General features: G+C 37.8%; 2 protein-coding genes and 1 non-coding gene across 4 annotated transcripts; 1 reads left to right on the forward strand and 2 right to left on the reverse strand.

The window, feature by feature from the left end:
- Nucleotides 1-162: 162 nt before the first annotated feature.
- smu1b (SMU1 DNA replication regulator and spliceosomal factor b) lies at nt 163-15,200 on the forward strand. 2 transcript variants are annotated; one of them, XM_057332516.1, is made up of 13 exons: nt 163-557; nt 1,863-2,073; nt 2,801-2,953; nt 3,877-3,987; nt 4,123-4,200; nt 4,297-4,425; nt 4,683-4,883; nt 7,355-7,471; nt 8,853-8,980; nt 12,152-12,278; nt 12,358-12,525; nt 12,917-13,069; nt 14,142-15,200. In XM_057332516.1, the coding sequence occupies exons 1-13, from the start codon at nt 412-414 to the stop codon at nt 14,238-14,240; spliced, it is 1,821 nt and encodes a 606-aa protein (XP_057188499.1). In that variant the 5' UTR covers nt 163-411; the 3' UTR covers nt 14,241-15,200. The 2 variants fall into 2 exon arrangements, with proteins under 2 accessions (XP_057188499.1, XP_057188500.1); XM_057332517.1 differs by having other exon boundaries at nt 164-557; nt 4,764-4,883; nt 14,142-15,199.
- Nucleotides 15,201-15,493: 293 nt separating this feature from the next.
- dnaja1 (DnaJ heat shock protein family (Hsp40) member A1) lies at nt 15,494-22,917 on the reverse strand. Its single transcript, XM_057332526.1, has 9 exons — nt 22,809-22,917; nt 22,371-22,524; nt 21,983-22,163; nt 21,777-21,881; nt 20,903-21,130; nt 20,705-20,819; nt 19,812-19,927; nt 19,012-19,112; nt 15,494-18,813 (listed from the first exon to the last, which is right to left on the reverse strand). Exons 2-9 carry the CDS (start codon nt 22,500-22,502, stop codon nt 18,589-18,591), a joined length of 1,203 nt encoding a protein of 400 aa, XP_057188509.1. The 5' UTR covers nt 22,503-22,524; nt 22,809-22,917; the 3' UTR covers nt 15,494-18,588.
- A 358-nt stretch (nt 22,918-23,275) lies between these two features.
- On the reverse strand, nt 23,276-23,348 carry trnak-uuu (transfer RNA lysine (anticodon UUU)). The gene has a single exon. It is a non-coding gene; the product is annotated as a tRNA-Lys (tRNA).
- Nucleotides 23,349-24,176: the final 828 nt, after the last annotated feature.

Raw genomic sequence — 24,176 nt, forward strand, 5'->3', positions numbered from 1 at the left:
CATGCATACCAATAAAACCCAATGAAAAATGCTACAGTTTATAAAAGAACCAAATCAATACTCAATGCAACCAGCAGGGGGCAACACAACGTTGTATTTTTTTCTAAAGACAAGATCACATCTCGGTTTAATAAGATCGTCTCTGGTGCTCGTTAGTGTCGACTGTATTATAACTTGTTACAATGAGTATTACTGGTATTGGCCATTATATTCCCTCCACCCACCAACTGAATCATTTTTACTTCATTTCGTGCTGCTGTTCATAATGAAGCACCGGGCACCCACTCACCGTCTCTTAACCCGATGTCACCGTTGCGGGATTTTCTAACAATTCCGCCATTTATCGGCCCTCCCGAAAATCCGCAACAATTTGCCTCGAGAGGTGCCTGTGCGCCTTCACACGTCTGAGCAATGAATACAACAGCAGCACGTGTATTGGGCGGCGATCACGTGTCTTCGGATGCCCACCGCAACGCTGGTGAATGTGGCATATCGCATCCAGACGGTGATTTCATCGACATCGGCGCAGTCATGGACGTTGAAGTGGAATCTGCAGAGTAAGTCATTCCTTGCTGAAATAACGGAACTCTTTTACACGCTTTTGTGTTTTAGACGCAACAGTAGAAATGATTTACTGTTGCACACGATGCATGTGGATTTATAATGTTTTTACGAGAAGTACAGTAGTCTAATTTACAGTTTACTGTCGTTATTTTTTACTTCATAGCAATCTGCTGTTATTGCTACAATTGGTGCGTTTCAATGAAAAGTTCACGGTGAATGATTGACATCTCCAGCATGCGGGTTTCCTTTAAAATCCTACTACTCTTAAAATTAACATCTATGAAACCCCTACGAAAATTAACCATTGATTAATTATAGATACTATAATTTAACGCTACCACAATTTCCCATTGAAGATCACTACATGGTTTTATTGTAGTAAAAGTGCAGTATGCGTTTTGGCGGATTCATTTGCATGACCAGTTTACCATAGTTTAAAACTACAGTTACCACAAAAGTTTCACTAGGCCTACAGTTTTTCGTGATTTACCGTAAGGATGGTAGTACAAAAATCCTGAAAATACATTTTTACAAAACATTGCGCATGCGGTGCGAATAGGGCTGTCACGATTATGAAATTTGGCTGACGATTAATTGTCTAATAAATCATTGCGATTATCACGATTAATTGTCTGTTTTAGGGCTTTGACATTTAATTCTCATACATTTTTATTCGGCTTTGAAACGACCATATTGTTCTGAATATAAGACTATGTTTTGTTTTCTCTTAAAAAATGGGGTCATCATATATTTAAGGTCAATAATACAGCCGCCAAACACGTGTAAAACAAGTTTGAATTGAAGCCACCATTAAATGCTATCAGTCATAGAAAAGCTTCTAGTCTGTTTTTTTTCTCACTTGAAAGACTACAATAAAATGTTACTTCTATGTTAATGAAATTTTGGTTGGCTGGTTTACACACTGAGATTATCTTAAATAATATTAAAATTTACTACAGATTTTATATGGTACATGCTTTTAAGTTTTTTGTTGGTACATTTTACCAGTATTATCATACTTTAGTTACAATATATACACTAAAATGTGCAATATGCAGGCACTGCAGCTCCCCCTTGTGTTTTCTATAGAGATGTGCAATAATTGCGTATGATCTGAAACCATCGCAATGATGTCAAACAATCGCGATGAGACGATTATTTAATAATCGTAACAGCCCTAGGTGCAAATATGCGTAAAAGACATGTAGCCTAATAAGTTCCAGTTAATTGGGACACTTTTGACATTCTTCTCCAAGTATTCCAATGAGACTGATTTCACCGTTAGTGTTCATTTGCAGCGTAATTCGCCTGATCATGCAGTATCTGAAGGAGAATAATCTGCACCGCACGCTGGCGATGCTTCAAGAGGAGACGACCGTGTCCCTGCACACGGTGGACAGCATCGACAGCTTCATTGCGGACATCACCAACGGGCACTGGGACATAGTGCTGCTCTCGATCCAGTACCTGAAACTTCCGGACAAACTGCTCATTGATCTCTATGAACAGGTAAAACAGATCGGTGTAGTTGACTCGAGATCTTTCCGTGCCAGGGGCGTAGCCAGAACTTTTTTTTAGAGGTGGCCAGGTGAGACCCAGTGATTTTATTAGGGTGACCAAAAAATCCTCACAGACAGAAATTCTTTAACTTCGACTGTAATTTACACCAATTCTTCATTACACATAGTTTGCTGGTCAAAAACATACACAAAGAACGTAAAGTAAACAATTTATTTGAAATGCTTTCATGTGCTAACATTATTTTAAATAATTTGCTAGCTATCATTTGCAGTAAGTTAGCATTTTTATAGAAAATAAACATTACCCCAACTTAAACTTTTGCAAAAATGTAATTAATGAATGAAATCCAGTTAAACAAGACTGATTTTACTGAACTGATCCTTCTGCTCGCGATGAACTTCCACGGTACACAGACAGGACCTGTCACAAAGCGGTTAGCAGCTGTTCAGCTATAGCGCTCAGACTGTTTGTGTCAATGCATCAACGTATGACATATTATCTATACTTTAAGTGCATATGCTAAATGATCTGCGCAGCACTCCGTAAACTCCGACACACATCTTAAAACTGCTTCGCACAACAGAGGTGGCCAGATAGGTGGCCATCCATCATTCAGGGGTAGCCGTGGCCACCCATGGCCACCATGTAGCTATGCCCCTGATCCGTGCACCTGCTGCGATGAACTGAGCATCAGGTTTTGTTGCTGTGTTTGTAGATTGTACTAGAATTGATCGAGTTGGGAGAACTAGGGGCAGCCCAGTGTTTACTGAAGCAAACAGACCCCATGATCATGCTGAAGCACACACAACCTGAGCGCTACTCGCACACGGAGACTCTACTCACCAAGCCTTACTTTGACTCAGAGAAGGTAAATGTCTAGCGTGATAGTGTCATACAAACAATGTCAATTATGTCATCTAATAAAACACTATAAAAGATTATTGTGGAAGCAGGTGAAGGGCTTAAAAAATTTTTTGCGCTGTATTCTCCATAATTAATATTGACGTAATTGGCCGAGTTGTATTATTTATTTTTTATTTATTTAAAAAAAAATTTTTGGTTCTATTAAATTCATATTAAATTCTTATAGTATTCATGTTCATAATCATTTAAGTTACATTTTTTAGCAATTTTGTTATGTGGTTTTGACATTTTATGATTTGTTATCATTTTTAAAATAAACCTATATATTTTTCTTTTATTTCACATTTATAATTTTAGTGTCTTAACATCAATATAGATAATTGCTAAAAGAACATTTCCAAATTATTTGTAAATAATATTTAGGCCTAAATTGTATTTGATTTAAATGGACATAAATGTTTTTATTAAATGGTTAACACCATGTCTTCAATGTACACGACCGGTGCGACGCGACACATGGCTTGTTCTAATGGGATTGTCACATCCAGTGTGGACACTGTTGTCTTTTGTTACGTCGCAACGCGCCGCATCCGGTGTAGACGCGGTGTTATAGTTTAGTTTTAGATATTTATTATAATCCTTGCTAGTTGAATTTTTGGGTGGACAATTACATTGCTAAACGTGTAATATGTTTGTGAAACAGTCACCAAGTAACAGGGAACATTCTCTAAATGTTATCCAAAACGTTCTTGGAGTAACGTTTATCAACATTAGCTATATATCATTGCTAAATGTTCTAAAAATATTTTTCTTACTTTGTTAGTGCAATGTTAAAAAACGTTGAGAAACAATATTTTTATAACGTAACGGAAATGTTTGCAAAACAATTCACATAATAAAGTCTATTCTCTCATCACTGGACGTCAGGCGTATCCGGCAGGCAGTAGCAAAGAGAAGCGCAGACAGGCTATCGCTCAAGCTTTTGCAGGAGAGGTCTGTTTGGTGCCACCCTCACGTCTCATGGCTCTGCTGGGCCAGGTTTGTTCCCACTGATCATCTCAAATGAATAATATTTTACCTTTTTATGTTTAACTTATTGCCTACAGTTTATACTTGACAAGTATTTATATGTAAGATTGTGATTAAAAATTACTTTTTGTTTACTCTGAATAGGGTCGTATATGTGAAGGGGCTCTTTACAGATTACAGGAAACCAAAGCACTAAGGCAGTTTGGCTCATTAGCAATGCTGGTAAGAATGGGATTTGCATAATTATACAGTTCATGAATGATATTATATTCTTAATAATTTGTCTCTGTCTGTCTTTTATCCGTCTCTTCCATTTAGTCTTTAAAGTGGCAGCAGCATCAGGGACTTTTACCTCCAGGCATGTCATTGCAACTGTTCCGTGGCAAAGGTGCATTGAAGGACATGGAGGAAGAACGCTTCCCGACACAGCTGAGTCGCCTTATAAAGGTTTAGTAAACACAACATTGTGATCTTGTGTAATTTCCGTCCTAAGTAGTGGATACTATAGTACGTCTATTTGCATTAGGATCAATAGCCGTCATAATGTCCTACACGAACACCTCAGCATATGCGCATTTAATTGCTTTTGTGACCTGAGGCTTGTCTCCGTGTCTTATTCTACCTTGCACACTGTGACATTTGGAATAGTGTCAATAAAAGTTTGGGGTCTAGTAGTGACTCAAAGCAAAGCTGACTTTATTTAGGTGACCCTGAGCATCCTCACGCATGTAGAGATATCGTGGGACCTGGATATCTGTTTACACGTGTGTACGTGTGTGATACAGTTTGGGCCGAAATCCCATGTTGAGTGTGCACGCTTTTCCCCTGATGGACAGTACCTGATCACTGGATCTGTTGATGGTTTCATTGAGGTCTGGAACTTCAGCACGGGTAAAATTCGGAAGGTGAGTAAACGATACGTCTTAAGAAAGTAACCGTAAGAGTACAAAGATGTTTAAGCTGCATCTACATCTGATTGTATTTTCAAACTGATCTGGTTGCATTCAAGTTACGGCGTGTGTGTCTGTTTTTTTAAACACAACTAATATTTATTGTCATTAGCAATTATAGAGTAAAAATGTTGTCCTCTTATTATACATTTTAGTCTATACCTTTATGTACTCAAATATAGCTTTTATATCCCTATGTCAAACCAAACTTGTATGAACTATATAACTTAATGTGCAATATTTAAAACATCAGCTCAGCTAACATTATTTGATTTGATGTATTTAAATTAAATGCAATATAATATACATAACTATGTCTTCAGAGGTGTATAAAGTCCTTATATAATGAAGCGTAATGTTGTAATTACCTTAGAATGAGCTATTTCTATCTACATACACCACGGGTCCCCTTACATGGAATTCACCATGTTGTTTCTACAGAAGCGTAAATACTGTATGTTATCTCCTTAAGCAAAGAAGTGAAAAAAAATGACGACATCTTAGTTCGGTGTCAGCCACCGTAGTGCATCGAAAGTGATGGGTGAAGTGAGCCGTTGGTTGCAATTCGCAACCTCACCACTAGATGCCGCTAAATTTCATACACTGGACCTTGAATATTTTATGTAAAACTTCTTAAACCGCTTGTCTCATAAATTTAAGTTTTTTGGGCACCTTTTAGAAGATTTTTTAATTTTGGGGGGCTTTTATCATTTTTTGTTGATCTATCAATAAAAATGCATAAGACTGTCAATGCAAACTCACAGAGCCTATTTTTATCTTTCTTTTGGGAAAACAAATAGCATTTATTTGCAGTCGACACAAAGTCTAAGACAAGTCTTAAATGAACACAAACATGGAATTCACAAAATTGACGAATTATGACAAAATAAACTGACATCTCATTTGCATGTTCTGCATTCGCACAACAGAACGTGTTTCACATCAGAGGAATTTAGTGATCAACGGATAGCAAGCACGCTTATCTGTTTACGGCTTTCTTTGTGGATAAGATGCTTAAAGAATGACAAGATGTTGGCAGGCGTTGTTTTTGGCAGGCATGAACAGCAGCTAGGTGTTTTTTGCCGTGAAATTTAGCCTTAAATAATGGGCCTTCATCCAGACAGAAACGGGTGCCGGACAAAAGAGCATTAGTTGGGTGTCGTATGGATGTGAAAGATGGAGCCGTGAGAGGCGGTACCTTTCTTCTGTCGCTTATACGGGGTGGTCTTGATTTTTGTTTCCGTGATCAGGGCCATTTTGTTGATGCCAAACTTATTTATAGTATCATATAATATAGTACCATCTCAAGAGATGTGTAGGATACAATATGTATGATTACATAATAACACAACCAAGCCATTTTCAGCATTATTGTCTACAGTATTTGCGTAAATAAGAAATATCATAGGGCAAAAAATGTTTTCACATATAATTAAACATTTCTGCCATGAGTGCCTTGGTTTCTAAACCTCGAAGGTGTTGAATATGGGTCACCCTAACACTCTATGACGTCAACCAGGGGTGCGTTCCCCACCATAGTACGATGCATCGTTTGAGAAACTAACTAGCTATTCACGACTGTTTCCCAAAAACATAGTAACTTTGTCGCACATCTGTCGTTTGAACCACGTTGGTTCAATAGAACCATAGTTGATGACGTCACATAGTTGGTGGAGTAATACTGTCTTCTAATTAATCCGTATAGATCGATTTAATGTGATATTATTGCTGTAAATAATGTAAACTGCATCTGAAAACTATTTGTGTTATCGTATTTTTGCTCGCTATTGTTTTATTTCACGATCTTTAACTAATTCATAAGTTTCCCCACGGTCCTAGAGCACGTAAGTCCAGGCGCATGTGCACTTCAAAAAAAATAACACTTCTATTTGCTTGACACACTAAAAGATGTAAAGTTGAATTTGTATATTTAGAATGATGGATATAGACTGCACTGCATGTTGCTTGTTTACCTTGCTCAAAAGCATGATGTATGTACGTCTATATGTCATAATAATAAGAAACGATGCTTCTAACCACAGCTCTAGACCTGTTGTTCCAACCACGCAACTTTGCGATGCTGCTTGCGATTGATCGTTGGAACAAGGGTTTCGGGAAACACTTGAATCGTTGAACTATGCTGAAACGACGGAACTTGCGATCATAGTTGGCTAACCATGCTTTTGGGAAACGCACCCCTGGTTGACTATGTCGCAGGCAAAAATACATCTTGCCCTGTTCTCAAACATGGACAGTACGAGACATACTGAGAATTCTGAGAAAGTGTACCCACAGTTCCTTCTTCTATATGAGCCAAGAAGACTCTTTTATCATTTTAATCCTTTTAAAATGATTTTCATGATACGTAAATCTAACCCATAGTGTGTTGAATGTGATGGTTTGCCTTTGTGTCTGTGTGCGAGTAGGATCTGAAATACCAAGCCCAAGACAATTTCATGATGATGGATGAGGCCGTTCTGTGTCTGGCAGTTAGTCACGAATCAGACATGGTCGCCTCTGGAGCGCAGGATGGAAAGATACAGGTATCCTCCGCAATCCATAGCAAATAAATCTTTACGGAAGTGCTTATGAGTTGGTACAAAGCTTCAGTTCTCAATTAAAGAGAATAGCAAAGTCCTATAAATATAATGATGCAAACGAACGGTACAGATACGAAATTTCACTTCCGATAGACGATTATTCAGTGTGATATCTGCTGATACTGATTCTGAAGATTAAGTTCATATTTCTTAACGCATATAATGACTATTAATATTGAACATCAAACTGGTAACGTTTCTTAACATTTTCTATATACAGAGCACAAATTCATTGCATTTTCCTATCCTCTTTTGATTGACATAGCCCTGATCATTGGCTGTTTTTAAACTATCGGTCGATAGTGTGAAAAATTGCTTTTATCGACCGATACCGATTATTGGCCGATATATCTGTGTATCTCTATTAGACAACCAATTAAAATCTAATTCATAATTTTATAAAGGGAAACTGCAGCACACAAGTTCAGAATAAACAGTGTTATTTTCTGTATATAACGTTATAGACAAAAATAACGTTATTAATGCTACTACAGTTATTATGTAAGGGATAATGTACAGGCAGCCGGTTGTTATCGCAGAAATAAGCCTCGACAGTGTGATCAGTATCACATGATCTTGTATTACACTGAAGGGGCTTATTTCGCGATAACAGACGGCTGCTTGTACATTATCCCGCTATACACGGCTACTTACCACATTTGATTAGCTCATTTTTACCGAATGCAGACCTTCCACAAGGTTTTAAGGTAAGAAACGACATTCAGATGTCACGAATAGGCAATTTGGTTTAATCATTTGTAAATATAATTTTATTAAAATATATATTTAATTTGTCAAAAAAACCTATCAACATGATTTGCTGCATCCGGGTTATCGTGTGTTATTAGTTTTGGGAGGTTGTTATCTGGGAATAACGAACCTGCCAATGTCGCGACAGGCCAATCAGAATCAAGCATTCCAACAAGCCGTGTTATAAAATATTATTACATATCATTACATTATTACATCATTTCCAGTATCTGTTTGTTTATTATTGTAATTATTCACTAAAAATCGTCTCTTTTTAACAGTGTAGTTTGCAGCATTTCAAAAACACTAAGAGGCCTTATTCTCAAGGGGTTTGAACTTAATTAAAGCCCTGGAATCTCTTAAATATATAGCTTTTAATCCCACAGTTGACTACAGTTCTTCACTAACATGAAGTTTAAGTGCTTCAAGCAGCATGTGATCTTCTGATTAGGAAAATATTATAGCCGGTTTCATCGGACGCACATTCTATAGTATTAGCAACTAGGCCTTCACACAATCACCACAGATAAAAAGAGTCTGTCTCATGTCTGATGTGAGCGCTTTGTTATTCCAGGTTTGGAGGATTTTGAACGGCCAGTGTCTGCGAAAGTTCGAGCGAGCTCACGGGAAGGCAGTCACCTGCGTCTGCTTTAACAAAGACAGCAGTCAACTGCTCAGTGCCTCCTTTGACCAGATCATCAGGTTCAACATATTATGACATTTGTCAAATATCCTTAAGCCTCATTTAGTTTGCAAATCTGACAACGTTCCACTGCTTTTAAAGACCATTTATATCTATTCACTTGCTTTTCATATTGAATTTTATCATGGCTTGTGCAGCTTGAGCATTTTGTTCGCATCAAAGTTTTATTTTGTAGGTGCGTTAAAGGGATAGTTTACCCAGAAATATAAATCCTTTATCATTCACTCACCCTCATGTCATTTCAAACCTTTGTGACTTTCTTTTTTCTTCAGACCACAAAAGAACGTTGGTAAACAAACAACATTGACCCCCATTGACTTCCATTGTATGGACACAAAACCACTGAGACATTTCTCAAAATATCTTCTTTTGTGTGCCAACGGCTATAAATCATCTCTCGGTCACGGGGCAGGCCTTCTAGGACAGTGGTTCTCAAAATGTTCTCGTTGTAAGGCCCCCTTTGTGAAGAGGGCATTGTTTTGCGACCCCCCCAAATAAAGACTTATAATGTTAAACTTAGAATTTTGATTAAAGCAAAAACACATTCAGTTACACAATGCTGGAACATCAATTCTTTTGGTTGGTGGTCTTATCGTTCTGATATTTGATAGCATAAAATCTATTATACATGTCTTTATTTCATAAAATGCCACAAAATCTGTGGCCCCCCTGGATCCATCTTGGGTCCCCCAGGGGGCCATTTCCCCCAGTTTGAGAACCACTGCTCTAGGATCATGATAAGATCATGCGCAAGCGTCTCGGTGAACCGTTTTGCCGTGACTTTACTGTCGACAGCAACATTGGAGGAGGAGATTTTAAATCGTGCTCAGGGTGCAAAGCATCATTAGAAATATTCCATCGCGTGCCCAGACTCTCTCTCTCTTTCTCTCTCTGTCAGGCCTGACTGCAGCTCTTCTACGGCTGGATGTCAATTTTAGGCTCTCGTGTGGGCGGAAAGAAGCATGATTGGCCACGTGCATGAGAGAGAGAGAACGATAACGCTCCTGTTTTGTGCTCAGCTATCCATGCAGGCAGGAAAGAGAGAGGATGACTGGGGCAGACGTCTTGTCATTCCAGCCCCGTAGTTGAAAAGAGAAGGGAAGGGGCTGAAACGGCAAGCTGCTCTGCTATTGGCCCCTTACTGATAAACATTAGCCCCTCCCCTTTTGCAATAGAATGGATTCATGCTGGCTGTAGTGTGTGAGGCAGACACGTGCGTGGCTTTAAGGATGATGTTGTTGTTTTTTGAATGTGCTTTATACTGTGTATTTTTGGAAAAGATGGCATAGCAAAGACTAGTATTTTGTAAAAAAAGAGAAAATAGCTTAAATTAAGCAGCATTAAGAATATTCCATTACATGCCCAGACCCTCTCTCTCTCTCTCTCTCTCTCTCTCTCTCAGTCCTGACTGCAGTAGTTCTGCGGCTAGTCACTGCTAGGCTCATGTGCGTAGTCAGTGCGTGTGGGTGGAGTTTCATGTGCACCATGGGTAACAAAGTATAAGATGTTAGAATCACGCTGCTAGTTACAGGCAAAGGTTGTGTTGCTTGTTTGTTTTGCTATCTGCTTCTATTTTGATCTTGATGATATATACATAGAAATTGGTTTATTATGATGATGGATTCCCAAAGTCATATTTTTTTTTACATGTTAGTTGTCAATTATCATTTCTTCATAAAATCATGTTTGGGTTTGTTTTTGTCTAGCTTTTAGTTAGAGGTCGTCATTGTCTAATGAAATCATGTATGGCTTTATTTTGTCTGTTTTGTTTTCAGTTGTGATGTTTGGGTTTGATTTGTTTTGTCTAGACTTTAGTTGTAAGTTGTCATTCGTTCAAGAAATCATGTCTGGCTTTGTTTTGTTTAGCTTTTAGTTATCCCTCACAGTTACTTCATGAAATCATGTTTTATTTTTTATTTTTTTTAGCTTTTAGTTATTCTTCGTTGTTCCCTTGTTTTGTTTTTGTTTAGCTTTTAGTTATTCATTGTAATTCCCTCATGAAATCATGTTTTGTTTTGTTTGTTTTTGTTTAGCTTTTATTTATCCGTCACAATTCCCTCAGGAAATCATGTTTGGTTTGGTTTTGTTTAGCCGTCGCAATTCCCTGATGAAATCGTGTTTGGTTTGGTTTTGTTTTTAGTTATCTATCACCTTTCCCTCATGAAATCATGTTTTGTTTCGTTTCATTACGTTTTGTTCAGCTTTTAGTTTTCTGTCACTATTCCCTTATGAAATCATGTTTTGTTTTGTTTTTGTTTAGCTTTTAGTTATTCATCACAATTCCCTCATGACATCATGTTTTGTTTTGTTTGGTTTTGTTTTTAGTTATCTATCACCTTTCCCTCATGAAATCGTGTTTTGTTTTGTTTTTGTTTAGCTTTAGTTATCTATCACCTTTCCCTCAAGAGAATGTTTTGCTTTGTTTTGTTTAGCCGTCGCAATTCCCTGATGAAATCGTGTTTTGATTTTGTTTTTGTTTAGCTTTTAGTTATTCATCGCAATTCCCTCAAGAGAATGTTTTGCTTTGTTTTGCTTAGCTTTTAGTTATCCGTCACACCGTGTCTGCACCGGACCACATCCAGTGTGGACAAAATCTTAAATTATAATGGGTTCTAATGCGTTTCTAATGTCTTTTGTCGTGTCGCGTCCGGTGTGTAGACACAGTGTCACAATTCCCTCATGAAATCATGTTTGGTTTGGTTTTGCTTCAGTTACCCATTGCAGTTCCTTTTGTTTTGTTTTGTCTAGCCTTTAGTGGTTAGTTTTCATTCAGTCATGAAATCATGTTTGTTTCGTTTTGTCTGGTTTTCAGTTATTAGTTGTCATTATTAAATCATGTTTGGTTTGGTTTCGTTGTCTACTTTTTATTTCAGTTCAGTTTTCATTCTCTCATAAAATCTTTCTTGTTTAGTTTTAACTTAGCGTTTAGTTAACATTAGTCATTCATTTATTAAATCATGTTTATTTTCCTTTGTTTTGTCTGTTTTGTCTAGATTTTAGGAGTCAGTTGTCATTCCTTCATGAAATCGAGGTTGGTTTTGTTTTGTTTGGGCTGTTTAGCATTTAGATGTCAGTTGTCATTCCCTCATAAAGTCGGTTCAGGACAGCAAGAGGACGAGTAAATACGATTCTCATTGAACTCATTTCTCTTTCTGAATTTCTTTGATCAGACTACATGGCTTGAAATCAGGAAAAATGCTGAAGGAGTTCATAGGCCACAAGGCTCACGTAAACGATGTTATCTTCTCACACGGCGGTCAGCATGTCATTAGTGCATCAGCAGACGGGACGGTGAAGGTAAGCGCTTTTTTCCTGTGGCCTTCCACACGTTGTGCGTTTTATACCTGTGGATCATCTCTACTTGCTTTTTTATCAGATCTGGAGCATGAAGACAATGGATTGCACCCATACGATGAAAACCCCCGCCATTCCCGAGGGTACGGACATCACGGTTAACAATGTCGCTCTCGTCCCGAAAACTCCGGATCACTTTGTGGTGTGCAATAGAACCAACACGGTGGTTGTTACGAACATTCATGGCCAGGTAAAAACAAAACGTGACTAATAGAAATGTAATACATTAAATACAATGATTATTAACCCCAATTGAGGGTTCATTCTATTTTAAAAACCCAATGGGTTGTAATTTCCGTCATCCGTGAATCGTGATTTGCTTGCTATTGATAGTGAGACATATTAATAATAATTACCACCGTACTATTATTGGCTTTGTGAAATCCTCGCGAGGTTTGCTTAACACATATAATCCAAGCACTTTAAGCATATTAAAGCTGTGTGATGATGTATTACGTCTGCCTCACCCACTCGATTCTGTACTCGCCTGATGACTCAGTCATGTGTTTTTGGCTCTCTCCGGAGCGTGTCTTTAACCTCTTCCGCGCGTGCTCTCGCCACCCGCTCCCCTTCTCTCGCAGGTGATGAGGAGTTTCTGTTTGGGGGTGAGAGAGGGGGCAGAGTTTGTCTGCTGCACGTTGTCTCCGCGTGGCGAGTGGATCTATTGCGTGGGAGAGGACTATGTGCTGTACTGCTTCAGCACCATCACTGGCAAACTGGAGAGAACCCTCACGGTACGGTCCGCCCGCACAGCACGTGCTGCATCGACGTGAGATATACAACCTTGAAAGTCTGTTCTTTAGTTAGGCAATGTTTGATACATCCACAATATTGCAGGCTCCATTTCCTCGGTTAGGATAACGTTTTTTAAAATACTCACAATTGTGAAATATTTTTACTTTGTGCATTATCAAAATTATAGGTTGACTAGAACTGACACAGTGATGGTTCTCTTACTTAAGCAAAGTTCAGTTATATTTTAAGTATACTTTATGTAGTAGTTGCTAGCTTATACTTGTCTACTCGTATACTTATAAGTGTACTGTTTTATTACTACTTGGGACTAAATTGGCCTATTTTCTAGTTTGTAAAAATCTACTTTTAAGTATAATTTAGGTGTACTTGAGAACACAACCAGATTTTGGAGTACACATTCAAAAGTTTTTTTTTCATGAGAAGTATATTTCTGAAAAACACAAAAACATTATTTTAAGGGTTAGCTTGATTTTAAGTTTAGTTGCTTTGAGTTGTCTTCACTTTGTTTTCAGTTTTCACACTTTTTGTTTTATTTAATAATTATTTATATTTTTTAAATATTTTTTTCAATTTATTTAATGTAATTTTAATTTAAAAAAATATTTTATGGATTTTCATATTTTAAGATATAAAGTATGTTTAGGGGTATATGCAATATATAAATAAGTCTGTATATACTGTATACACATTATATTAGGGATATATTCCCCTAAACAATATAATATGTATATGAAGAGTTTATTTGCAAAAACGGACTACTCAGTTTTTAAAAATGTTCAAAAATACTGCTTTTTATTACGTTATCATGTTATTATTGTGTTAGCTGTATTTTTTGTTACTATTACTTAATCAAAACAACTGCAGTTTGACTGATATTAATTGGAATGCACAATAACATGTTTTTGAACAGAGTTTTTGCAAATGAACTCTTCATATGTAGACTTATTTAAGTAAATAAAATTGTTTACGTTAAATAACAGTTTAAAATGCCCACAGTTACATTTAATAAATTCTTTGAATAATAAGTACATTTGTGTTCATCCCACATAGATCCATGAAAAAGATGTGATCGGCATTACCCATCACCCTCATCAAAATCTTATCGCCACATACAGTGACGACGGTCTGCTCAAACTCTGGAAGCCCTGATTTTCTTCCTTCGTACTATGAACTCTGAACAGGTGTCTTGTGTTTCTAAATTCTGGATGTGTGGACCCCCCGGCATACAGTATGTCTCTGCCGTGAGATTGGTCTTCTCTTTAAAGCTTTAAAGCCTTGACCTGTGTTTTAGGAAAAAGAAACGACACATTCACAATTTAATTGAAACTTTGCCCCCTGTAGCAAAAGATCATCGGATTCAGATGTTAGTTTTGGAAGTGGGCATCATTTGAAACTGCATGAATTTACTGATCTGTTATTATCATTAAGGGCTTTGTAGTATTGTCTGTGATGATACCTGCATGCAAGATTTAGCCCTTTTAAAGCTAACAACCGTTTTCTTTGTCGACCATTCTTGGAGATGTACATCTTCATATACAGTACGTGACGGTTTGTGATTTCTTTGAGATTTTAACCAAAGGCAAATATTCAGTGTGTACTTGCTCAGAATGTGACCTTGCACGACATGGACACATACACATTGTATTGAGACTCATATTTGTACTTGTGTACATTTAGAATTCTGATATGTATAGAATTCACGTGGAACAACATTGTTTTTGGTTTGGTGTGTTTTAACACTTGGCCGAGTACGTCTTGTACTACTTGTACTGCATGCAAGTGATACATATGCAGTTATTGCAATATACTGTATGGAAGTAATCCGTGTGGTTTATATATTCTAAAAAAGTACAGGTTATTTTTATCAAGGGTTCTTTTAATATGGGTATCAGATTGCTTTAGTGTAAATCTCAATGACCTACAGTATTGATAAATGATGTGCTGATATTGCTGCTGTTTAATTAAATTTCAAGCATGAATAATCCACAACAATCTTTGTGTGGTTAGGTGTCGATTGCTTGATTTCTGAAATAAATCTTCAGCAAAGTTGTACGTCTTGAAGTCGTGACTCTGATCAGACACACGTTAAAGTTGTTATCCTGATGTAGAATTAAAGATATAGTTCACCCAAATATAAAAACTAAATAAAAATCCTTTGTGACTCTTCTGTGAATCACAAAAGAAGATATTTTGAGAAATGTCTAAGTGGTTTTTGTGTCCATACAATGGAAGTCAGTGGGGTCAAATGTTTGGTTATCGACAACATATCTTCTTTTGTGTTCTGCAGAAGAAAGTCAAGACAGGTTTGAAATGACAGATTTTTATTTTGTGGTGAACTTTCACTGCTCAGTATGTTAGTCCCACATCCAATCGCCCAGCCACAAAATAGAAAAATGACTCGATAGCATTGTTACATTTATTTTATAAATAGAACTACAAATGTCAAAGTTATATAACTGTGCTTCAACACAGATGATAAAAAGCTTTTCTGCTGACAAAAGAAAACTAAACAATATCATAAAAGTCCATTTGCAATCTCCAAAGAGGTCCTTGAAATGCATACCAGTAGAGATGAAAAAGCCGTAGACGTTTTAAAGTCCCCATGAACTGGAAATTGTGACAATAGTGTAACATTTCAAAGTAAAACAGAAAAAAACAGAGGGCGTGGCTTGAATTAAGAAAAGACAGTTTCGTTTAGAAATTGAGCTGGGATGGAGGGCAGGGCTTAAAATGGGCTAATAATTGTTATAGACAACATGAGAAAGCTTTTATAATCCTTGGCAATTCCGTCTCAGTCATGATTATAATTCATAGTAATTCTAACGTGAAATGTTTACATTTGGCCAAGTAGTAGGCTGAAATAAAATACATGTTGGTTAACTGAAGTGGTTCAAATAATCACCAATAGCACTTTCTACAAATAAGGCTTTTTAAACAGAAGACTGAATGCCATCTTTTATGATTGAAGCGATTTTTCTTTTACTTAAGCAGCGCTGATAGAAGCTTCCTTTACCTTTCATCAGTTCAAAACATTTAGCAACTGTCGACAATTTGCAAAACAACAAGACCAATACATATCATGTACCACACAATTAATTGGAAAAATACAACAAGGACTGAAGTGTTATTGTCAAACCAATGATGAGAATTCGATCGTCTGAGGACATAATTTTATGGCATTATGGCTCAACCTTCTAACATCTCAATTTCTTCATTTTATTTGCTACATGCATTTCCATGAACACGATGGCACCACTCTTACAACTTTCATTGGCAACCGGGTTGTATTTGCTAACATCAGTTCATGCAGAAGTTAACATCAATGAGAAATATCGTTTTCAGCATTTATTAATCATTGTTAATGTTGTTTACCTTCAAAATGAACATTCTGTCAACATTTACTCAGCCTGTTGTCATTTTAAACCTGGTAATTTTCTTCTGCAATACACAAAAGAGGATATTTTGAAAAATGTTGGTAACCAAACACCGTGGGTGCGAATTGACTTTTTTGTATGGACACAAAACCAATGCAAGTGAATGTGGACCATCGCTCTTCTGTTCCCACCATTTTTTAATATGAATAAATGCTGTAGTTCAAAAACGTAAAAGTATTGTTCATTGTTAGTGTATGTTAGCTAATGCATGAACTCTTATTGTAAAATGTTACCAAAATATTTTCTGTGCTCTACAGAGAAAAACCTCATACAAGTTTGAAACAATGTGAGAGTAAATAATGAAATATTCATTTTTGGGTCAACTATCCATTTAATGTCCGTTTACAGATCTCCTTCGTTTGTTTTAAAGGAAAACACCACCGTTTTTACATGTCACTATGTTCTTTTCTCAACTTAGACGAGTTGATACATATCTGTCCCGTCACAGTGCGTGCATTTAATCGCTCGAGCGCCCCGCCACTATGTTAGCGTTTAGTTTAGCTTAGGAATCTGCCTACAGAAAGGAGGTTGCTCAGCTGGCTGCCTGGTGTAGTCAAAACAACCTAGAGCTGAATGCATTCAAGACAGTGGAGATGATAGTGGATTTCAGAAGGAACCCTCCATCACTTCCTCCCCTCACCATCCTGGACAGCACTGTGGATACTGTGGAGTCATTCAGGTTCCTGGGCTCCACCATCTCTCAGGACCTGAAGTGGGAGTCCCACATAGACTCCATTGTAAAGAAGGCCCAGCAGAGGTTATACTTCCTCCGTCAATTGAGGAAGTTCAACCTACCACAGGAGCTACTGACCCAGTTCTACTCAGTGGTCATCGAATCTGTTCTGTGCACTTCAATTACTGTTTGGTATGGCTCGGCCACCAAATCAGACCTACGAAGACTACAACGGACAGTTCGTAGTGCTGAGAAAATTATTGGTGCTCCTCTGCCCACACTTCAGGACCTGTACGATTCCAGAGTGAAAAACAGGGCAAGAAAAATCATCATTGACTCCACACACCCAGCACACAAACTCTTTGATCTGCTGCCCTCTGGCCGGCGCTTTAGAGCACCAAACACCAGGACTTCCAGACACAGAAGCAGCTTCTTCCCCCAGGCAATCTCCCTCCTAAACAGATAACTGCTCCTTAAGAGCAATATTCCACTTCCACTACTCCTATAGTGTGCACTATAGTGCCTTATTATATCTACATCTTATGTATACATGTATATAACACTACCTCTACTTACTAAATTATCCATTTGCACAAGTGTACATACAATCTGTTAATATGTTTATTCTACTATATACTACCCTGTACAATGTCTCTTATATGTTATTATCCCCCATTTTCTGTAAAATAGTCTTTATTTTATATATGCGCAATTTAGAATGTTTTAGACTGTAAATCGTATTATATTGTATTGTCATTGTGTTGAATGTCTGTACTAGAAGCTTCCAACACCAAAGAAAATTCCTTGTGTGTGCAAGCACACTTGGCAATAAAGCTCTTCTGATTCTGATTCTGATTCTGAATGAATGGTGCTAAATTAAACGCTAACATAGTGGCGCCGCGCGCTAGAGCGATTAAACGACGGGACAGATATGTATCAACTCGTCTAAGTTGAGGGAAGAACATAGTGACATATGTAAAAACCGGTGGTGTTTTCCTTTAAGTTTTTGCTCAAGATTTGGATGAGATGATTTTCCAAACAGTAGCTGCGTTTACATGGACGCTAGCGGTTCATTTTCAATCTGATCCGGATAAAAGGGAAGGTGTAGCACTTGTGATAAAAACCGAAAACAATAAATGGCATAGGTAAACAGTTGCCTATAATGTCCTTCCTTGTATGTAGCGTTCACGCAGCGCATTTGGAAAAGATTTCACTCAGAATAAAAAAAGTGCCCATGTAAACGTAGCTAAAAGCTTGGCACTATTACCACTTATTCTAGGCACAGAAGTAGTTGAGAGGCAATGACATATTGATTCCTTTTGGTCCAGTTTATCATCTCGTTGCCGAAGAGGTGGCATCTGTTGTATGTGAGAGTTAAGAAAAGTGATCTTTATGAGGTTTGACACTGTACGCCTCCAGTGGGCTGAAAGTCTTCATCCTCTATCAAGTGGTAATGGCGGCGTTCGTGGGTTAGGTCACAGTCTTCAAGGTCAGCATAGATATAGAGGTCGTCATCCATGCTGTCGGGCTCAGCGTTCTCATCTTTTCCAGGCAGGTACCTCTCTAACTCCTTCAGTTTGTTCAGCGGGAGGAAGTTCTCTCCAGGGAAGACAACCTAGAGAAGACAGTCAGCGTACGCTTTATTATTATAAACCAATATGAGTGAGAATGTGAGATTAGAATTGGAATAATTAGACACCAAGCCACATCGTGGAAGCCTTGAAGTGTTTGACGATTTGATTAAAAATACGATACCTAGTACGACTTTGTAATTGAAGAAAATAAATTACTTTAAACAAGAATAAATACTTACATTAAACAGAATGATGAGTCGGCCTTTCTCAAATGGACGGCGGTAGGTAGGCATCCCCTCGTTCAGAACACATTTCTTGTCTCCGGGTTTGATCAGATCCCCTATTAACACGCCGAAAAGAGCGAATTTTTTTTACTGCGTTGTACGCAAACTCTTGTGTGCTGTTTTCAAGAGCTTTCATTTAAAAGGTGCTAAACAAAAGCTAACAAACTACAAGCTTCAAAGTTATTTTAGTTTACCAAAATTAAAACTTTGATTCTTTCTATTGTAAATAAAATAAAATATTGTCCTTAAAATTACTGAAAAAAATTACAATAAAGGAAAAATTTAAATGTCGCTTCAGAAGTAAACTGAAATGAGTTTGGGGGACTAAAATTATAATAATAAACAAAAACTAAAATAAAAAATAATCTTAAACAAAAAAATAACAAAAGCATGTAACACAATTGCAACAAATGTAACTACATTACCATAAAATCTAAAAATTAAAGCTAATTTAAAATATTAATAACACTAAACGACTAAACTAGAATAATTCTGCTACTGGTTTAAAAACAACCACATACAGCTTGGGCTGAATTCCTGAATATACGCCGCTGTAAAGTATCAACGTGCCACTATGAATGCTTATCAGGATCCCAGCAGGCTTCTGAAGAAGGCAACACATCATAATGTGTGCCATCTGCTGGTGTGACATGCTATTGTGGATCAAGACACTCTGATAACACTTTCCCATGATTCACCATCCTTCAATAACGTTACAGAAACCTGCTTTCACACCAGTATGTAGGAGAGTTTACCTGGATGAGACGTGATGAGTAAAATCCTGTTGTCCAGTGTCTTGAGTGGTTTTTGAAAACCGCATAATGACTCGACCAACTGTAGCTCCATGCTCACGATTAGGTCTTTTCCTTGTCTGTGTTGAAGGAATGTTACACATTACATTTCTTAATACACACCAATTCCGTTTTTTCAAATACCTTGTGTACATGGTTTTGAAGTATTGAAGGGAACAGGGAAATAAATGAGAATGTGCTGCCCTCACCAGGACGCTGAGGATGGTACAATGATGTCCCTCAAAATACTTAAAGGGGGTAGTTCACCTTTAAAATGAAAATCCTGTCATTATTCACACGCCCTCTTGTCATTTCAAACCTGCATGGCTTTCTTTCTTTTGCAGAACACAAAAGAAGATATTTTGAAAAATGTCTGTAATAGAAAAGCGTCGGTCCCCATTGACCTTGGTTTTGTCTCCATACAATAGAAGGACCAACGGTTTTTCAAAATATCTTCTTCTGTGTTTTTCAGAAGAAAGAAAATGACACGGGTTTAAAATCACAACAGGGTGAGTAAATGATGACAGAACTATTCCTTTAAAACTGATGTGTTTTATTGTACAAATAATACAAATTTCCCAAACACCCAAAACTAACACCACATATTTGTCATAAAAGCTGACGTTTTAGATCCAAAAAATTGATCCAAACTAAGTGTGAACACCCTTAAACTGCGATACAATAAAGTTTTTCAAAATCTGAAAAATCATACACTTCTGCTCTAAAAATGTATTTGTCTTCATTGCTTTACAAAGATTATTATATTAATGCATGGCAAGTGAAAAAACTCGTTATAACACTAAAGACAAAAAATTAAACAACACATAGCTCCATTTATCAATGTAAACGGATCTCACCTGGTGAACACTGGATGTTCTTTCTGGTCTAAGACAATGATGATGTCACCGGGATCAAGGCCAGGCTCTTGGTCTCCCTCCCCATTAAAGACTATCTTTTGTCCATCTTTCATACCTGCAATGAAACATCAAGTGCAAAGTCTGCAAACTACATCAAACGGCTACCAAAACAAAAACGATTTTATAATCTTTTTTTACCTTTATCAATGTGCACCTCCAGAATCTTCTTCTGTCGCAGTATCTTGCGACCGGCGCACGCTTTACAGCGATCGCGGTGACCGAGACGCTGGCCTTGCCCCTGACAGCCGGCGCAGACGGTTGATATCTGCTGTACCATGCCAGGTGCCAAGTGACGTAATCTGACCTGTACGCCCACCCCCTTACATGAGGGGCACACTTCAATCACTCCCTTACGCCCACCACGACCTAGAAAAACATACCCGGTAAAAACAGTTAAAGGGGTCATATGGCACGAACACGTGTTTTCCTGTGTCTTTGGTGTGTTATAAGTTGCCCATGCATGTATTAGACACGTAAAATTGCTAAAATTAAAGTGTCAAACAAAAGATGCATTCTATCTAAAAGCGAACGCTCACCCAGACCTGCCTGAAACGCCTCGTGTAACCACACCCCCACAAATCTACGTTAGTTCGTGGTATGATTTGACTAAGACCGCCCAAATGTATACGCAAGTAAGGTGAGCGTACCTGTCAGCACAATTGAAGAGGAACCTGATGTTCCAAATATGGTAAGAGGCGTTACATTTCCGTCACACGCTTGCAGTATTCGACCAATCACTACGCACCGGTTAACTGGCCAATCATAGCACACCTCGCTTTTCAGAGCCATGAGTTTTGTAAAAATTCTGCGCGTTTCAGAGAGGCGGAGCAAAGAGGAGATACAATGCACGGTATGTGGAAAATACAGCGTTTTTAACCTTAAATCGTGTATATACATTACATTACATCTAAAACAAACAATAATATTCGTTTTAGCCGTGTCATATGACCCCTTTAAGAAATAAAACATTTATGTTATGTATGTTGATGTATCATTTAATCTGACTCGATACCTTCACATTTGTCACAGATTATATTCTTCTGGACAGCAAGTTTCCTGGTGGCTCCGTTATAAAGGTCCTCCAAAGATACTGTCAACTGATGCACCACATTTTTACCTGTAAAACATCAAGACATGTAGATTCACAATGTGTGTGTGTGTGTTTTATTCTTAATGCAAAGCTTTCAACCTGTAGCTAGCAAACAGACGTTGACATACCTCTCCGCTCCCTGTGCATACGTCCCCCTCCTCCAAAGAAAATGTCAAAAATGTCCAAGGGCGAGCCGAAACTCGGCCCTCCGTTTCCACCCTCTTTTATGGCCTTCTCGCCCCCTCGGTCGTACACTTCCCTCTTCTTGGCATCAGACAAAACCTCGTACGCCTGCGAGATCTGTTTGAACTGGGAATAGAGAGAATAGGACGAGTTAAATACAGCCGTGATGCATTTGGCAGACCCTCGTATCCAAAGTCACTTACTTAAATTCATTTTGTGTGGGTGTGTGTGTTCCCTGAGGTTCAAACCCATGACCTTTGTGTTGCTGACACAATGACCAGGTTAGGAATGGAGATAGAGTTTAGAAGATTGGGATGGAAATGAGAGTCTTACCCTCTCTCCCTCTGTTGGATTTTTATCTGGGTGATATTTCAAAGCCAGTTTACGATAAGCCTTCTTCAGCTCTTCAGGGCTGGCATTGGGCTTTACACCCAGCATGTCGTAAAAGCCTGTCTCCTTCACCATAGTTGCCCCAAAACAGGTCAATCTAGGCAGATAATCGGTACACTGTGATTTAATAAATAGTTTCCATTAACAACGTTAGTTATAAACAACTAGCACACGTCATCTCATAACGACATGCCATAACTAACATCACTGCTGGATTTAATTCGACCGACGATCTTTTTTACATCAATTTGACTACATCGCTAACTCCTGATTGTTGCTTATGCTAAATAAAATGTAGAGCGGTGTTGAATGTTTCTAACGAATAAATGGCAATAAAAGAAGAACATCGCGTCATTCTATTTTTACGAAGTGCTCAATTACCGTGAAATATTGTGAAATAGGTCCGCTCTCGTCTAACAGGAGTCTTCCAGAATCTTCCACCACTAACTAGCCTAGCATCTTCTTCTGCCAGACTTTGATCGCATTACGGCTCGTTTCTGCCACCTACTGTATGTAGTAAAGTATGACAGGCGTTGACGGACAGCTGTTTTATAAACATGTTGTTGCACTCATTGGGCCTTCTCGGTCACAAATAAAAATGTAAAAATAAAATAATTTGTTACCCATTACCTATTTACTCCATTTGCTCGTTGTGTACGTTCGACTGTTACCGCGAAACATACCGTCTCACCGTGGCTTGTGCAGCAATTGTTTCCTTGTTTTCTTAGCGTTATACGACTTAAAAGTTTGTTTTTTGTCAAGAGCAGTTAATGACGTGTTTGTTCTTAACAAGCTAACTCTGCCTGAATAATGTGCTAGCGGTGCTTTTTCATAGAAAAAGTTCTAACCGCCCGAACAGGGACTTGAACCCTGGACCCTCAGATTAAAAGTCTGATGCTCTACCGACTGAGCTATCCGGGCTCGGAAATAGTGATTATTTGTCGGGTTGAAATATCAGTAACTTACAATCAACTTGGAAAACTTGAGGAGGCCATTTCTGTGAGACTTTGCAGACTTCATAGAAGCCCACCATAGAAGAGTAGAAGTAAACACAGATTTCAACCAACAGTGGCTTGAGCAAACTATTCATAGACTTGTTTAGAATAAATAATTGTATATTTTACATATGATATTTTATGTTGAACTTTAATACACGTTGTGTATTTGTTGTTCCGTTAAAGATTTTACTTGTTTATGTACCACTGTAAATTTGTGCTTTCTACGGATTACGTCTAAAAAGGCTTTTCAATTTTCTTTCAATTTGACTTTTCCCTTCCACTCTCCAACAGATAGAAAATAACTTTTACATCTTTGCTGTTATCTTCAGCCCATTTATGTTGGACTCTGGCGAATCAGCGAGTCTTTTGAAGATTCGCCCGATTCGCCAGTCCATCATCTTTAATGTGATTGACATTTCATTTAACCAATAACGCTGCGCCTATAACGTGACCTGCCGTACGCAAACTGCCAGTGGCGCCTGTACGTACACATTCCTCTTTCGTTAATGAGCAAGTTAAATATGTGTTTTTACTGTTCGAAAGACTGTTCTAAAAATACCAAAAGTCTTATTTATATTATATATTATATCATGTAAATATATTATATGGTGGTGTAATAACTCAGTGAGGGAGACATGAAAATGTGGAAAATAACACAAAGTTAAAACATTTAAATTGTACAAAAGTACAATTTTACGAATTGTATGTGCAAGTGTGTGCATGTACATTGTGAATGTGGAGTGAATATAGT

This window comes from Triplophysa rosa, linkage group LG4 (assembly GCF_024868665.1).
Source record: "Triplophysa rosa linkage group LG4, Trosa_1v2, whole genome shotgun sequence".
NCBI classification, from domain to species: domain Eukaryota; kingdom Metazoa; phylum Chordata; class Actinopteri; order Cypriniformes; family Nemacheilidae; genus Triplophysa; species Triplophysa rosa.